General features: G+C 45.6%; 1 protein-coding gene across 6 annotated transcripts in view; it reads left to right on the forward strand.

The window, feature by feature from the left end:
• The window catches only part of kif26ba (kinesin family member 26Ba), a 389,427-nt gene that overhangs the window by 345,577 nt on the left and 25,918 nt on the right, over positions 1–17,932 (forward strand). Inside the window, exon 14 of one of the 6 annotated variants that reach the window (XM_069930859.1) lies at positions 10,804–10,923. The exons of the other annotated variants lie outside the window; for them this stretch is intronic. Coding sequence (XP_069786960.1) covers positions 10,804–10,880 — 77 coding nt within the window. The 3' untranslated portion in view covers positions 10,881–10,923. Of the gene's footprint in view, positions 1–10,803; positions 10,924–17,932 lie in introns of those variants that run through there. 6 annotated transcript variants of the gene reach the window in all.

The following is a 17,932-nucleotide window of genomic DNA, read 5'->3' on the forward strand; positions in this document are numbered from 1 at the left end:
AAAATCCGGCCCTGTCTGTAAGGAGTCTGAACATTCTTCCCATGTCTGCGTGAGATTTCTCCCACCCTCCAAAACGTACAGAGTTGAAGGTTAATTTGGGTGCAATTAGTCAGCTCAGGTTTAAATGGCTGGAATCACCTTCAACCATGCTGTAAATAAAATAAAATTAAACAAGCAGTCAATTCAACTCCTAACCCATGTTCATTCGGGGTGTGGAAGGAAGCCGAGAGGCTCAGGGAGAACGTGCAAACTCCACGGAGATGGCAACCGAGATCAGAATTAAAACTGGGCCTCGTATTGCCTTGTGGCAATCTCTACCCACAGCATCACTCCTCTGAGTACAAACTCCACTTCCCGTGTTTGGAGAAGCCAAGAAAGTGCCACCCGCTCCATGTGTGAACCTGAATTTGAAGCAACCGTTGAACCGTCTGTCCACTTTTCCATCGGGAAGTCCAGCCTGTATGACAGTAAGGCAGGACTTCTCACACTGCTGGAGAACATGCAGCAGCTGGTGTGAGGTGGAGTTACTCAGATAGCCCGTAAAATGTAATTGCTATTCTAATGGCAGCACTGTTGGATTCCAAACTGGGGACTCATTTTGTACTCTCATGGCTGTTTAGCATGTCTTATAAGCAAATTAAGCCTCAGACAAGATGAACATTAGAGAACTGGCTTGCAATATATCAGAGCTTTGGGACGCATGTTATGACACCGTGATAATTGTCACCAGTGTTCCCGCATTGTAGCTTCTCCAGCTTATCACACCTTCCATCTCTCCTACCCCTCAACTATTCAATATTGCCTGCAAACACCACCTTGACCTTTTACCCCACCTCTTGTGGTCTCCCTTGACAATACTGTCCTTAATGCCACCTCTGTGACATATAATCCGGATATTTCTGGCCATATTCAGGTTATGGTTTCAAAAAGCCACTCAATTGTACAGTTATCTGCTTCAGACTTGCTCTTCCCAATGATCTCCTGAGCCCAAAGATCAGGTAGCATCTAACCCACACCAAGGCCTCATACAAGATGTTTCTGGACAGTGGATGTGACTGAACCACCAGGCAATGGTTTTGGCCTTTAGGAACATAGGAAGTAGGAACAGGAGTAGGCCAAAAATGGCCCATCGAGCCTGCTCCGCCATTCAATACGATCATGGCTGATTTGGATGAGGGGATTATTAATAATTTGAGCAAATTTGCAGATGACACGAAACTAGGTGGTGGTGTGGGGTGTGAGGAGGATGTCAGGAAAATGCAGATGGACAGGTTGGGGGAGTGGGCTGCTGAATGGAAGATGACATTCAATGTAAGCAAATGTGAGGTTATCCATTTTGGGGGCAATAATAGGAAAGCTGAGTATTATTTAAATGGAGACAAGCTAGGGAGTGGGGAGGAGCAAATGGATCTGGGAGTACTTGTTCACCGGTCACTGAAGACTAGCATGCAGGTTCAGAAAGCTGTGAAGAAGGCTAATAGCATGTTGGCTTTCATAAAGAGGGGATTGGAGTATAGGAACAGAGATGCCCTTCTGCAGTTGTACAGGGCCCTGGTGAGACCCCACCTGGAGTATTGCGTCCAGTTCTGGTCTCCAATTTTAAGGAAGGACATACTAGCTATAGAGGGTGTGCAGCGCAGATTTACAAGGTTAGTTCCAGGGATGGCGGGGTTGACATATGCTGAAAGGCTAGAAAAACTGGACTTGTATCCGATGGAGTTTAGAAGGATGAAGGGAGACATGATTGAGGTATACAAAATCATCAGGGGGATAGACAGGGTGAAGTCGGATTACTTGTTCCCAATGATGGGGGAGACGAGGACTAGAGGGCATAGTTTAAGAATACAGGGTAGGCCCTTTAGGACGGAGATGAGAAAACATTTTTTTACCCAGAGAAGTGTGAATCTGTGGAATGCTCTGCCACAGAGGGTGGTAGAGGCAGATTCACTGATTATGTTCAAAAGAGACTTAGATAAAACTCTAATGGGCAAAGGAGTTAAGGGTTATGGGGATAAGGCTGGAAAGGGGTACTGATGGTAGTGATCAGCCATGATCTAAAATGGCGGTGCTGGCTCGACAGGCCGAAGGGCCTATTTCAGCTCCTATTGTCTATTGATCTAATTTATGACCGAACTCCACCTACCTGCCTTCTCCCCATCTCCCCTAGGTGATGTAGGTGTAATTGGGAGGCACGGGCTCATGGGTCAGAAGGGCCTATAAACGTGCTGTATGTCTAAATTTAAATTTTTAAATTTTGAAAAATCATGCCACAGCTGTGGGTGAGATTCATTAAATGACTGCAATCTTTTCCAGAACAGTTCACATTTTGCATCGAATTATTGATTGGGTTCGTGTAAAAAGCATATCTATTTCACTATTATCCTTCAAGATAGAAATCTGCTAACCTCATCTGGATTGTCTGGTTGACAGGAATGTGAGCAGAGTGAAATGGGATGCTTGCAGATGGGCACTTGGTGGTCAGTATAGGTTGATTAGGCTGAAGGGCCTGTTAGAACTGAGGGAGTTTGGTTTCTATTTACATTCCTGATTCTTTATAGAAGAGTCTTAAAGGGGTTCTCAGAAAGTTCATCATCTGACCACACTTTAAGTTCATTTATCATCTGATCGAAACAGTGCAGCCCAAAGAAACAGCGTTCCTCAGTCCATAGAGCAAAACAGCAGAAGCAAATGTACAGACTTAACATACAGACAAATACAGTAAATATATACATCCATTTAAAATAAATATTATTAATAAATAGTAGAGTCTTGGAGAGTTGTGTGAGCAGTTCATCAGTCATTCAGCAGTCTCGTTGTCTGTGGGAAGAAGCTGTTCCTCAGCCTGGTGGTTCTGGCTGTGATACTCCTTTATCTCTTTCCTGATGGGAGCAGCTGAAAGATGCTGTGTGTAGGCCCTCACACATTTTATGAGCTCTCTTTAAACAATGATCCCAGTCAATCATATCAATGAGGGGTGGGGGTGGAGGGGGTGTGGAGTCGGAGACCTCAGTGATCTTCACTGCTGCTTTTATGGTCCTGTGGATTGACCTCCGATCCAATGCTCCACAGCCACCATAATACCACTCTGTAATGCAGCCGGCCAGGATGCCCTTGACAGAACCGTAGGAAGTTGACAGGATGGTGGCCGGTAGCCTTGTCCGCCTCAGCCTTCTAAGGAAGTGCAGTTATTGTTGCACCTTCCTGACAAGTGAGGAAATGTTGGGCGTCCAGGATAGGTCACTTCTTAAGTGGCCTCCGAGGAACTTCCAAGTTCTTAATGTGCAGTGGAGGGTGGTATTAAATGCCGAGCTGAAGTCGATGAGCAGCAGTCTGGCATATGAGATGTCCTTCTGGAGGTGGGCCAGGACAGAGTGGAGGGATAAGGCTTTAGATTTATTGCAGTAAATGGTTCATTATTGATTAAATCTGGCATTTTCACGGAGATCAGTGAGTATATCAAGGTTTCAACATTCATACCTAGTACAGTGAGAAGGATTCTTCTGTGAGTTGTCTAACAGGTTATCTCTAACATTCATACAGCCATTAGAATAACTAATAGAGTGTAGGATTACAAGGAAAAGAAAGATAAATTAACACCAGGTAATGATGGCACTGTAGTTTGGTTCATTTAGGAGCCTGATAACTGCAGGGAAAAAACTGTTGAGCTATTGATGTGTGCTTCACAGTCTTGCCTTCTGTGAGAAGGGAGTGTGTGTGGAGGTTGATGGGCCTTTCCCAGGCAGCGGGAGATACAGATGGAGTCTGTGAAGGGACGATACCTGCAGGAAAGTCAAAGCCTTCAAGGACAAACAAAGGAGGAGATATCAATGGGCAAAAAAAAAGAATCCATTCTTCCATCCAGGAGATAAACATAGAAACCTAGAAGATAGGAGCAGGAGTAGGTCATTCGACCCTTCGAGCCTGCTCTGCCATTCAACGAGATCATGGCTGATCTTAAAGTTCAGTACCCCGTCCCCGCCTTCTCTCCGTAACCTTTAATACCCTTATACTGAAGAAATATATCTAATTCCCTCTTAAATATATTTAATGAACCTGCCTCTACTGCCCTCTGTGGCAATGAATTCCACAGATTCACCACCCTCTGGGTCAAGAAATTCCTCCTCATCTCGGTCCTAAATGGTTTGCCTATTATCCTCAAACCATGGCCCCGGGTTCTGGATTTTCCCATCCTTGGAAACATCCCATCTGCATCCATTCTGTCCAGTCCTGCCAGAATTTTATATGTCTCTATGAGATCCCCTCTCAATCTTCTAAACTCCAGCGAGTACAATCCCAATTTGCGCAATCTTTCCTCATAAGTCATTCCTGCCATTCCAGGTCTCAGCCTGGTGAATCGCCTCTGCGCTCCCTCCATTGCAAGAACATCCTTCCTTAGATAAGGTGACCAAAACTGCACACAATACTCCAGGTGTGGTCTCACCAAGGCCCTGTACAGCTGCAGTAAGGTATCCTTGTTCCTATACTCAAACCCTCTTGATATGAAGGCCAACATACCATTTGCCTTTTTAACCGCCTGCTGTACCTGCATGCTCGCCTTCAGAGACTGGTGTACAAGTACCCTTAGGTCTCTCTGCACTTCCACATCTCTTAATCTATTGCCATTCAAATAGTAATCTGCCCTCCGGTTTGTATTACCAAAGTGGATAACCTCACATTTATCCACATTGTAGTGCATTTGCCATGGATCTGCCCAGTCCCTCAATTTATCCAAATCACACTGGAGCTTCCTGACCCCCTCTTCTGTGCACACAACCCTTCCTAGCTTAGTGTCATCTGCAAATTTGGAGATATTACATCCAATCCCCTCATCCACATCATTAATGTAAATTGTGAACAACTAGGGTTCCAGTACAGATCACTGTGGCACCCCACTGGTCACCGCCTGCCACTCAGAAAACGAGCCATTTATCCCAACTCTCTGTCTTCTACCTGCCAGCCAGTTCTCAATCCACATCAATACTTTGCCCCCAATCTCATGAGCCTTGATTTTGGAAGCCAGTCGTTTATGGGGGACCTTATCGAAGGCCTTTTGGAAGTCCAGGTACACCATATCCACTGCCTCTCCCCCATCTATTTTACCTGTCACCATCTCAAAGAATTCCAATAGATTTGTCAAGCACGATTTACCTTTTGTAAATCCATGAATATTAAAAAAGGCAGGAGTTTTATGCTTTGAAGGAGAATTGCCAGAAATTGGCAAATGAGCTCGAAGCCCTCCTGTGAGTCCCTGTGGTGAATAGAATGAAGACCTGCATTTATGTAGCATCCAGCAGCCTTTCTTAAGCATTTTGCAGTATGGGCAATGCTGTAATTAAGAAAATACCATGATACCATGTACAGCAACGTGATAATGATGAGATCATTTGATTTTTAGTCATCTTTGAAATAAAACATGAAATGCAGGTAAGGGACAATGTATAGAAAGAGAAGCAATTAAAATTTCAGGTTTAGAAATCTTCAGCAGAACTTTTATTTCAAAGTGGCACCTTAATGAAGTCTCACCCTGCATTCAATGTGCCTTTAATTCCATATATTCTCTTGCAGAATTGGTAATGTTGGGTATGGGATGAATAAAGCCCAGGACCCTAGGAATATCTCTCTGTCGGAACAATCTCTCACATCATGGTGGGGTGGATGGGACCGTCTCCAACAGTGCCAGAATGACACCTGGAATTGGAAATCAGCAGGTCAAGAGAGGAATGTCTGGAATTACTGCCTGAGGGTGACATGGTTGGCGTAGCGGTTTGCATATGCAGTTATAGCGCCAGCGACCCAGGTTCGAATACTGCACTGTCTGTGAGAAGTTGGTATTTTCTCTGTCTCTGAATTGGTTTCCTCCGGGTCCTCTGGTTTCCTTCCGCCCATCAAAAACAAACCATGCTTGTAAGTCATATGATTGTAGTTGGGCAGCTCGGGCTGAAAGAGCGTGCTACCATGTTGTATGTCCAATTTAAAATAATATTATTGATGGAGGAGACTGATAGAAAGGATGGAGAATCAGAATTTATTGTCATGAACAAGTCACAAAATTCGATGTTTTGTGGCAGCATCACAGGGCAAACATTCATATTTTCACCATGTCATGACAAGAATGTATATATTGTTTAAAAAGTAGCGCACGAAAAGTAAGGCAGTGTCTGGTTCATTGATTATTCAGGAATCTGATGGCAGCGGGGAAGAAGCTGTCCCTGTCCCACTGAGTGCTCGTCTTTCGCTCCTGTATCTTTTTCCTGATGGTTCCAGAGTGAAGAGGGCATGGCCTGGGTGGTGGGGGTCTTTGAGGATAGAGGCTGCTTTTCTAAGATACCACCTCATGTAGATGTCCTCGATGTAGAGAAGTCTGGAGCCTGTGATGTTGCAGGCTGAGTTAATTCTTGTCCTGAGAGTTGATGCCTCCATACCAGGCAGTGATGCAACAGCCAGAAAGCTCCTGACGATACACTGCCTTACCCTTTGAGCGTCTTCGGTAACATACTGAATCTTCTCAAACACCTCACAAGGTATAGCTGCTGGCAAGTCTTCTTCGTGATTGGGAGTCTGAAGAAGCTGCTCATTAATACCTTCTGCGCTGGAGTATCAGAGAGGTATTAATGAGGCTCTTAGTCCCTTTAAACATTAACCAAAGCACTAATGGGCTATACCAGGCCAGGGAATTAACATGGACCTGACTTAGATTAAATACGAGCTGCTTGGGGAAACAAATCATTTTCTGTTGCACGGGATGGGACGATTTCACACAGTCGGCCACACAGTAAGGATCTGAGTAATGACATTTATCATGCCCGAATATAAGATATCTTTGGCTTGGCTTCGTGGACGAAGATTTATGGAGGGGGTAAAAAGTCCACGTCAGCTGCAGGCTCGTTTGTGGCTGACCAGTCCGATGCGGGACAGGCAGACACGGTTGCAGCGGCTGCAGGGGAAAATTGGTTGGTTGGGGTTGGGTGTTAGGTTTTTCCTCCTTTGCCTTTTGTCAGTGAGGTGGGCTCTGCGGTCTTCTTCAAAGGAGGTTGCTGCCCGCCAAACTGTGAGGCGCCAAGATGCACGGTTTGAGGCGAGATCAGCCCACTGGCGGTGGTCAATGTGGCAGGCACCAAGAGATTTCTTTAGGCAGACCTTGTACCTTTTCTTTGGTGCACCTCTGTCACGGTGGCCAGTGGAGAGCTTGCCATATAACACGATCTTGGGAAGGCGATGGTCCTCCATTCTGGATATACTCTGAGCACATTTCAGTTCCAGCAAGCTCATTGCCCAAGGAAATTCTGTTGACTTGTAAAGAGGAGTATAATAGGCTTTTGTTAGGAATTGAAATCCCTGTACATATATACATGATGGAATTAGACCTTGTCAGTCCGAATGAAAGTAATCCCCAGGAATGTGTTTCTGCCAATTAGCTTGCTGGAAACTTGTCGGCTGCCTGGTCTGTCCACTGTTGTGACAGGAATGGTGGAGCGGAAGGGAAGGGTCCACCCCATAAGCTCGTCCCTTCTGCAGCATCCCCTCATCCCTCACGGCAGTTCAGTTAGCACAACGCTGTTACAGCACCAGCGATTGGGACCGCAGTTCGAATCCCGCGCTGTCTGTAAGGACTCCCCGCATCTATGTGGGTTTTCAGCAGGGGCTCCGGTTTTCTGCCATCATTCAGAAGGTTGGGCATAATTGGATAGCACAGGCTCATGGGCCGAAATGGCCTGTTACCAAACTGTATGTCTAAAATTTAAATTTAAAAAATAAATCTGTACTACTTCAATCCCTAAGATTGTGCTTCCTTGGTTATAATCGCTGTTTATGTTGTGGCTTTAAGAGCCGTGTCCAAGATCTCGAAGCCACAACGTAAACCTCCCTGGCCCTCTCAATCTTCATAATGTGTTCAATAACTAGTGGAGTTCTGCAGGGATCTGTTCTGGGACCCCTGCTCTTTGTGATTTATATAAACAATTAAGATGAAGAGACAGAAAGAAGGGTCAGTAAGTTTGTGGATGATATGAAAATTGGAGGAGTTGTGCACAGTGCTAAATGTTATTGTAGAATACAAAAGGATATAGACAGGATGCAGAGTTGGGTGGAAAAGTGGCTGCAGTTCAATCCAGATAAGTGTGAGGTGACACATTTTCGAAAGCCACACCAGATGGCTGCATACAGGGTTAATAGTTGGTCACTTAAGAGTGTGGATGAAGAGAAGGATCTTGCGGTCCTAATCCATGCATCTTTCTAGGTTACTGCGCAGGTTAGTAGGATAATTAAGAAAGCCTATGGGATGTTGGGCTTCATTAATAGGGGGACTGAGTTCAAGAGTTGAGAGGTCATGTTGCAATTTTACAAATCTCTGGTGAGACCACACTTGAAGCATTGTGTTCAGTTTTGGTCACCTCATTATAAGAAGAAAGTGGAAATTATGGAGAGGGTGCAGAGGAAATTTACCAGGATGTTGCTTGGTTTGGAAAATAAGTCTTATTAGTCAAGGTTAGCAGAGCTGGGATTTTTCTCTTTGGAGGGAAGAAGGATGGAAGACTTGACAGAGAACTACAAGATTCTGAGAGGCATAGACAGGGTGGACAGCCATCACCTTTTTCCCAGGCCAGGAATAGCATTCACCAGAGGACACATGTACCAAGTGAAGACAGGAAATTTTAGGGGAGACATCAAGGGAGGTTTTTTACACAGAGAATTGTGGGTGCCTGGAATGACTTGCCAGGGATGGTGATGGAGGTTGAAACATTAAAGGCATTTAAAAGACTCTTAGGTACATAGGTGAAAGAAAAATAGAGGGCTATGGGGCAAGAAAGGTTTAGTATTTTTTTTTGGAAGAAATATATGGGTCAACATAATATCAAGGGCCTAAGGGCCTGTACTGTACTGTAGTGTTCTATGTTCTTGAACAAGCTTTGGGCTCCTGCATGCCCTGCATCAACTTTTTCTTCCATGTGAAGAGCTTTGCATTTCAATAGCACCTTTCATAGTCCTATGGGGCACCCCACGACCTCATGAGTGGCAATGCTCATACTTCCCTGACATTAAACCCCACTGAAGCTGTGCTTTAAAGTGGCCCACAGAGCACCTCCTCCCTGCAGAGAGTGTCGAGTCTCTGGAATTTTCCTCCTGGATGGCTATGTCTGGATCAGGTGAAGTTTTTAAAAAGATGGGAGATAAATCTATCATTTATTTTCTTCTATGATTCAGTGGTCCAGCTTTGGAACCATTGGCTCACAGCCCTAGAAACATAGGTTCAGTCCTGACCATGGGAGCTGTCTGTATGGTGTTTGCACGTTCTCCCTGTGACCACATACTCCTTTATTTTAAATTTTAAAAAGACCACAGCAGAAAGAAGTTAAATAAGAAAGTCTGCACATGCTGGGGTTGAGTACATTAGACAAATGTGCTGGAGAAACTCAGCAGGTCACGCAGTATTGTAGAAGTAGTAAAGGTAACCAGCAGTTCGGAAATGGGCCCTTCATCAATGTATGAGCACAACCAGGCAGGCCCACTCATAGAGACACGAGAGGTGTAACCAGGCAGGTCCACCCATAGAGACATTAGAGGTGTAAACAGGCAGGCCCACCCATAGAGACACGAGAGGTGTAACCAGGCAGGCCCACCCATAGAGACACTAGAGGTGTAACCAGGCAGGCCCACCCATAGAGACACAAGAGGTGTAACCAGGCAGGCCCACCCATAGAGACACGAGAGGTGTAACCAGGCAGGCCCACCCATAGAGACACTAGAGGTGTAACCAGGCAGGCCCACCCATAGAGACACGAGTGGTGTAACCAGGCAGGCCCACCCATAGAGACACTAGAGGTGTAACCAGGCAGGCCCACCCATAGAGAAACAAGAGGTGTAACCAGGCAGGCCCACCCATAGAGACACTAGAGGTGTAACCAGGTAGGCCCACCCATAGAGACACTAGAGGTGTAACCAGGCAGGCCCACCAATAGAGACACGAGAGGTGTAACCAGGCAGGCCCACCCATAGAGACACTAGAGGTGTAACCAGGCAGGCCCACCCATAGAGACACTAGAGGTGTAACCAGGCAAGCCCACCCATAGAGACACAAGAGGTGTAACCAGGCAGGCCCACCCATAGAGACACTAGAGGTGTAACCAGGTAGGCCCACCCATAGAGACACTAGAGGTGTAACCAGGCAGGCCCACCTATAGAGACACGAGAGGTGTAACCAGGCAAGCCCACCCATAGAGACACAAGAGGTGTAACCAGGCAGGCCCACCCATAGAGACACTAGAGGTGTAACCAGGTAGGCCCACCCATAGAGACACTAGAGGTGTAACCAGGCAGGCCCACCCATAGAGACACGAGAGGTGTAACCAGGCAGGCCCACCTATAGAGACACGAGAGGTGTAACCAGGCAGGCCCACCCATAGAGACACTAGAGGTGTAACCAGGCAGGCCCACCCATAGAGACACTAGAGGTGTAACCAGGTAGGCCCACCCATAGAGACACTAGAGGTGTAACCAGGCAGGCCCACCTATAGAGACACGAGAGGTGTAACCAGGCAGGCCCACCCATAGAGACACTAGAGGTGTAACCAGGCAGGCCCACCCATAGAGACACTAGAGGTGTAACCAGGCAGGACCATCTAAGTTAGCAATGGCTGCATCATCTCATGTGTTAATATAAACATTAGAAACAACTTGTTGACAGTAGAAAATACCAAACCACAAATTATGGGTCCAATTAAAAACATTGAAAATTTCAATAACTCCAACTTCTTGCCACATCTATTAAGATACATGCCTTGATATGTTAATTAATTTTAAATTTAGGCATACAGCACGGTAACAGGTCCTTCCAGCCACAAGCCCATGCCGCCCTAATGAACCTACACCTCAGTACGTTTTGAAGGGTGGAAGGAAACCAGAGCACCTGGAGGAAATCCATGCAAACACAAGGTGAATATGCAAACTCCTCACAGACAGCAGTGGATGCGAACCTAGGTTGCTGGCATTGTAATAGCATTACATGAACTGCTCTGCTAACCCTGTCGTCCATGTACTAACTGTGCCACTCCAGTAATTTGCCCCGAATATGAGAATCTGGGCAGTTGTTGGGAGAACATAAAATATTGATGAGTGTAAAAGGTGCTTGAAGGTGAATGTGGAACCAGTCGGCTGAAAGGTACCTCTATTTGACTCCGTGATACTCCTGTGATGGGGTCCTTACAAATGGAATTTCAGGGCTGTGTAGATACAGCAATGGATGGGACTGATTGTGTAAAAGCCTTAAAAGGCCCAGGAGGTGAATATCCCGCTGCCTTTTACTGTGGTGCAGAGACAATTGAAAACCAAATAAATGTTTATTATTTCCTTCATCTAATCCTGTTGCGTTACTTAAGCGTTTACAAGTGACATTCCAGTCACCTAGCCTGCAGTGTTTCAGAGGGTTCAGGTCCTAATGCGAGGATAATTTATATAGTTGGAGAGCTATCCATTCCCAGCCTGAGGCCTCCATAAACAAGGGCCTTGGAATCTATAAAACCAGCTCAGGACATCCAAAGGAATTTCTTCTCTCAGAAGTTTGTGAATCTTCAGTTTTCCTCCCAAGAGAGCTGTCAAGGTGGAGTCATTGGATACGTATATGGCAGAGATTGATTGTTAAACTATAGCGGGTACAAGAAGCATAAGGAGGGAGTAAGATAGTGGAGATGAGGCCAAGATTGGATAAGCCATGATCTTATTGAAAGGTGGAGAAAGATCAAGAGCTCCCGCCTGTTCCTTCAGAATAATTCATGTGCCTTTTAAAACATCCCAAAGCACTTAAAAGCCGATGAATTGCTTTCTGAATTGTAGTAAGGCAGGAAGCTTAGTGCCAATGTGTGCAGCCCTGCATCCTTAACCAAGCAGCTTTTGATTTTCGAGTTAAATGAGTAAGTGTGCAGGTTGTCCCAGGCAGATCATGGCAAGTGAGGCCCGGAGCTGTGGTCGTTTCGAGCCCAGGCTCGAAACATGGGTGACCCTTTACTTCCTATGGATGCTGCGTGTCCTGCTGAGCTTCTCCAATACATTTGAGAATTGTGGTCACAGGGGATGAAGATTGGTGAGGGTGGAGGCCTGTGTGGGTTGAAGCAGCATCTGTCAGGAAGCAGCCACCCTGGGTGTGCCAGATAGCTTGAATATCCTGGTGTGCCACACCACTGTTGTTCAACTTTCCCATCCCTCATGCATCACTGATTCCTGCACTGATTCTCAGTCCCAACAAACCAGAGTTGCCTTGTGATGAATCAGTGGGAGAACTGACTTCAGGAAGCATCAATTTCCCCCTCCCTCCCCACATACACCTCAAACGTTCACACTGAAGGATTGCTGGATCCAGGGGCAGTACTGACCTTCATTATGACTGATGAGTTGGATCCCAAGGAAATGATGAGTAGGAGCCCAGGGAACTGATGCTGCAGCCCAGGGAACTGATGCTGGAGCCCAGGGAACTGATGCTGGAGCCCAGGGAACTGATGCTGGAGCCCAGGGAACTGATGCTGGAGCCCAGGGAACTGATGCTGGAGCCCAGAGAAATGATGCTGGAGCCCAGGGAACTGATGCTGGAGCCCAGGGAACTGATGCTGGAGCCCAGGGAACTGATGCTAGAGCCCAGGGAACTGATGTTGGAGCCAAGGGGAGAGTTTAGGAGCCAAGGGAACAGCAAGGAATGCAAGTGGTTTAGAATATGGGAGGTGCTCAGTGAAGGTGGTTCAGAAGCAGTTTTGCAGAGTAAGTTGTATCGACGCTTAAAGTCACAAGATTGGAAAAGACTCAGAGAAGGAAACAGTGGGAGGACAGGATGCAACTCACAATAGCAACAAGTCCTATTGCTACAGCATCTTTAACAAGTCAAAGACCAATACACTTCACAGGAGGGTTAACAAATTAAATTTGATACTGAGTCAATTATTATATTTAAGGACTTTTACTTGTGCACTTGATTTTTTTATTCTCTCTTTGTTGCACAGTTTCTTTTCATTTGTTATCTGTGTACAGTTCTTTATTTGTTTACTTCATGTACAGTTTTTTTTTACATTACCAGTAAGTGGTAATTCTGCCTCGCCTGCAGGAAAAAGAATCTCAGGGTTGTACGTGATGTCATGGTATGTACTCTGACAATAAATCTGAAATCTTATTAGCACCTGTGATCAAAAGTTTAGTCAAAGAGGGGCATTTTACAGAGGATCTTGAGGAAAGAAGGTAAGCAAAGGGGTCTGGCCAGGAATCCAGGGCTTTGACAGTTGAAGCCATGGCCACCAATGGCGGAGTGATTAAATTCAGGCTGGAAGTGGGGGAGTAGAGATATTTTGAGGCTAATTTCCCAACTGAGAAGTTTAGAACAAAAACAGAACAGCTCAGTGAGCTGATTGCCCCCACCGCCTCCCCCAAATCTCCTGCCTTCTGTGGTAGATGCTGGGAACCATGTCAATGACCTTGAGGGCGTTGGCCAGTGTTAAGCTAACTGCCGTTCTCCCTGAGCTGCCCTAAAGTGGAGTTGACTATTAGGTCTGAACTTGGAGGAAGTTTCCCTGGTGTTTGACAGTGAAATATTTCTGAGGTGCACATCATGATGGAAACACCATGGGTGGCACAGTTAGCGCCACACTATTGCAGCACCAATGATCCCGGTTTGAATCCGGTACCGTCTGTAAGGAGCTTGTACGTCCTCCTCGTGTCTGCGTGGGTTTTCCCTGTTTACTCTGGTTTCCTCCCACCCTCCAAAACATACAGGGTTATAGGTTAATTTGGGTGGCATGGGTTTAAATGGCCAGAATTGGCTTCTACCCCATTGTAAATAAAATTTTAAACCACTAATTTAAAACACTACATGAAGATAAACACCATTATCAGAGAACTGGGATTGTGTTCATGGGAGAGATGGAATTAAAGCTCGGGCACATAATGTGCATGTTGAAAAGCAGTTATCAGCTTATTCACACCATCATTGATCCTCTCAATCAATCAGCACCTCTCTCAGATCATATTTAAGTTGGATTGATTCTCATGCTTTGAGTCCTGTGGTACAGTGGTGCAGCTCATAGAGCTGCTGCCTACTGCCCCTGTGTTGCAGGTTCGATCCTGACCCCACCTGTCTGTGTGGAAATTGCACACTCTCCCCTCTGGACGTATGGTGTTTCTTCCTGGTGCTCTGGCTTCCTTCTACATCCCAAAGATGTACAGGTAGGGAGGTTAATTTGACCCTGCCAATAGCCCCTGGTGCGTAGGATGTGAGTCCGGGGGAGGAGTTGATGGGAAATTAGAGAGAATAAAATGGGTGGTGGGGGAAGTGGGTGCTGGGGGAAGTGGATGCTGGATAGTTGACTGAAAGGGGTGGTTTAATGCAAAGTGACTCTGTCTCACCATCTCAGTGAGTTAGGCCATAGAACATTGCACCACTGTACAGGCCCTTCAGCGCACGATGTTCTGCCAATCGAAATATACCTACCAAAAAAAAATGAAACCCTCCCTACCTCATAACCCTCTATTTTTCTATCATTCATGTGCCTGTCTAAGAATCTCTTAGATGCCCCTATTGTTCCAGCCTTCATTACCAACCCTGGCAATGCATTCCAGGCACCCACAACTCTCCGTGTTTTAAAAAAATGTTACCCCTGATGTCTCCCCTATATTTTTCTCCCTTCACTTTATACAGATGTCCCCTGGCGTTTGCTATTTCTGCCTTAGGAAGGGGGTGCTGGCTGTCCACCCTATCTCTGCCTCTCATAATCTTGTAGACCTCTCATCCTTCTTCACTCCAAAGTGAAAAGCCCCAGCTCTGCCAACTTTGCCTCAAAAGACTTATTTTCCAATCCAGTCAACGTTGTAAATCTCCTCTGCCCCCTCTCCAAAGCTTCCACAGTTAACACCTTATTCCATCATCAGCGTTTGGCTCTTCACAAGTTGAGCATTTTTGCCTGCCCCATGACAGGGGCATCACTGGCAACCCCGACAGGCCTTTCATTTCCTACCCCTAGCCCAGGTTCTGATGACAGCAACCATACTGCCAACACATAGGACATCAGGGCAGATCCATGGATTACATATCTGCCTCTGAGTCAGATAATCAAGCTCCACTCCAGCCATCTGAGGGTTTCACACAAACTGTCATCGTTTTCTCCTTACATGAGAAAACACTGGCTTTGAAGGTTCACCAGGTAGGTTCTGGAGATGAGGAGGTTAGCCTATGAGAAGAGATTGAGTAGCCTGGGATGACACTCACTGGAATTCACTAGAATTCACTTGAAGGAACATACAGAATTATGAAAGTGAAAGATAAGATAGAGGCAGGAAATTTGTTTCCACTAGTAGGTGAGTCTATGATTAGGCAACATAGCTGATTTAGGGTATCTATGCAGAGCAATTTCTTTTCCCAGACTATTTCTAGTAGAATTCTCTGCCCAAGGAAGCTGTAAACACCGCCTCGTTTTTATTTAAGGCAGTTAGATTTTTGATAGGCAGGGGAATGAAGGGTTTTAGGGAAAGGCAGGTAGGTGGAGCTGAATGGTGGAGCAGGATCGACGGGCCAGATGGTCAACTCTTGCTCCTAGTTCCTATGTTGTTATGCACTGCACTGAGAGAGTGCATCACCCTCCAAGGTGATGCCTCACAATGGTGCACCCCTTCCTTCCAGTTACTTCTCAAGAAACAGCAGGGGGGATCTTTCTCAACTACTGGTCAATATTTCAGCACCACAAAGGACATGCACACAACCAAACCACCCTGTTTACTCCCCCACCCCGCTCTCTGATATCTAGGGTCTTGAATAACCCATCGATCTTCAAAGTTATTGTGTGTTCAAAGCCTTAGAGAATCCCAAAATTCACCTTGCTCTTCATTCAGGCTCCTTGCCATTCGACGTGGGTGATCATGTCTCTCCATCCGTCACGATCTCTGACCCTCCGAATTATAGTTGTTGCCTCCCCTGTTCTCCTTCGGTGAAAACTCCGTCTTTGAGCTGAGACCGTGGTCAATGTTGAGTTCATGATTATACAAGGGAAAAATTACTGAAGCCCGTTGCCGCCTTCAGTTGCAGTGTCCATACTGGACGGGTAACCCTGGCCATCGATCAGCAGATTCGTCTGCCCAGCATTTTTAGTTTTACAACCATAAATTTCAATTTGTAGAATCTGCTTGTAAAAACCATCCACCATCTGCAATCCATGGCTTCACGTGACCCTGATTGGGAGGCTAAACAAGTCCTACACCTTGCCCAAGGGTGACCTGTAGGCTATCGGACCACAGGAGCGCCGCACACCTCCTTTGGCTGAGCAATTATGCAGCACTGACAAGGATACCTTCCTTTTACTATTGGTTATATTTGAAATGGAATAGATTCTACTGGTGTAGTTTCCTGCTTGACAGATGGGTGTCTATATTTAACTCCTCTGTGTCCTTCCAAGTACATATTGTGCATTCCAATGGCTCAGCTGAAGGTTAATGAGCCAATTTTATGCTGGGAACCTGATTTTTATCACATTTTAACCCAATCTTTTCCAAAAACCAATCTCCTAACATTTCATAAACCCTGGCAGCTTTTTTGTACTAGGAGAGAGATTATTTCCTAATTAACCAAATTTGCATGGCAAATTAGGCCTATTTAGCATAATTAATTAATTTATTTCCCCTAATGGCATAACAATTTTTTGTTCAATTTCATGAAGGTAAGATTAGTAATTTTTCAATGATACAACTGAGACTTGCAAGCAATTAACTCGATTTACAAATACAGATATGGATGCATTTGTATGACCCATTAAGATAATGAGATGATGATTTATTGCCACTGGATTCTGCAGGCACAGTCCTGATGTTCTTACCGAGGTTATGGCAGGAACTTTGTTGTAAAATTGTAAAATCAACCCTCTCCTCAAACCTTGCGTCATGAAGAGGAAACTTGATTTATGTTGTGCAAACAACATCCATGAGAAGGTTGTGGGCAGCTTGGTTAGTGTTGCAATTATCCCAACACTCTCCTGGCGCCAGAAACCTGGGTTCAAATCCCGCGCTGTCTGCAAGAAGTTTGTATCTGCGTGGGCTTCTTCCAGGTGCTCCTGTTTCCTCCTATCCTTCAAAGCATACTGGGGTTTTTATGGTGTAAGTGGGCAGCATGGGCCAGAAGGGCCTGTAACTATGCTGTATGTCTAAGGTTATCAAAGTGAAAAATTAGGATGCGTTTGGATCATCGGCCAAAAGCTTGGATGAAGAATTTGGTTTAAAGAGCACCTTAGAGTGCTTAAAAATCAATGGCTGGATGAGCCCTTCACCCTTTACCTATGGTGAGGCAGGAGGTTACAGATGTTATTTCTGAGGCCGATACTCCAAGGGATAAATGCAGCGATACCTCTCTGATGGATGGTGAATTGAATTGTTTACTGTCACATAACATCAACACGCAGTGGAAAGCTTTGTTTTGAATGAGCTACAGGCAAGTCAAGCCCTACTTGAGTACCACAGGGAGTGCAATAAGAAAACAGAAGTTCAGGGTGTAGTGTTACAGAGACAATATGCAGGGTCTAGAGAAAAGTAGTTAAACCCTTCAGCGCCATCATCTTTTATCAATGAGAGGGCCATTCAGGAGTCTGACAACAGCCGGAAAGAAATTGTCCCTGAATTTGGAGGCCAATGTATTTTCATGAGGGGCTATCAATGGATCAGTTTGGAACATGGGAGCTCTATCTCAGAGCCGTCCCTTCTCAATACTAATTGGCTGACCTGTGAACGAATGGCACATACCCACTCACCCACAACGGCCTATAGAAAACCCACTGCTACATCGCACTTTCACCCACCTGTGAGTGATCTTTCTCTCTCTCTCTCTCTCTCTCTCTCTCTCTCTCTCTCTCTCTCTCAGGACAAGCCCATCAGAAGGACGATGCCTTCTACACTCATGTCTGTATTTTTTCCTGTTCGCCTGTGCTCC

The sequence above is a fragment of the Narcine bancroftii genome, chromosome 4 (assembly GCF_036971445.1).
Source record: "Narcine bancroftii isolate sNarBan1 chromosome 4, sNarBan1.hap1, whole genome shotgun sequence".
NCBI lineage: Eukaryota > Metazoa > Chordata > Chondrichthyes > Torpediniformes > Narcinidae > Narcine > Narcine bancroftii.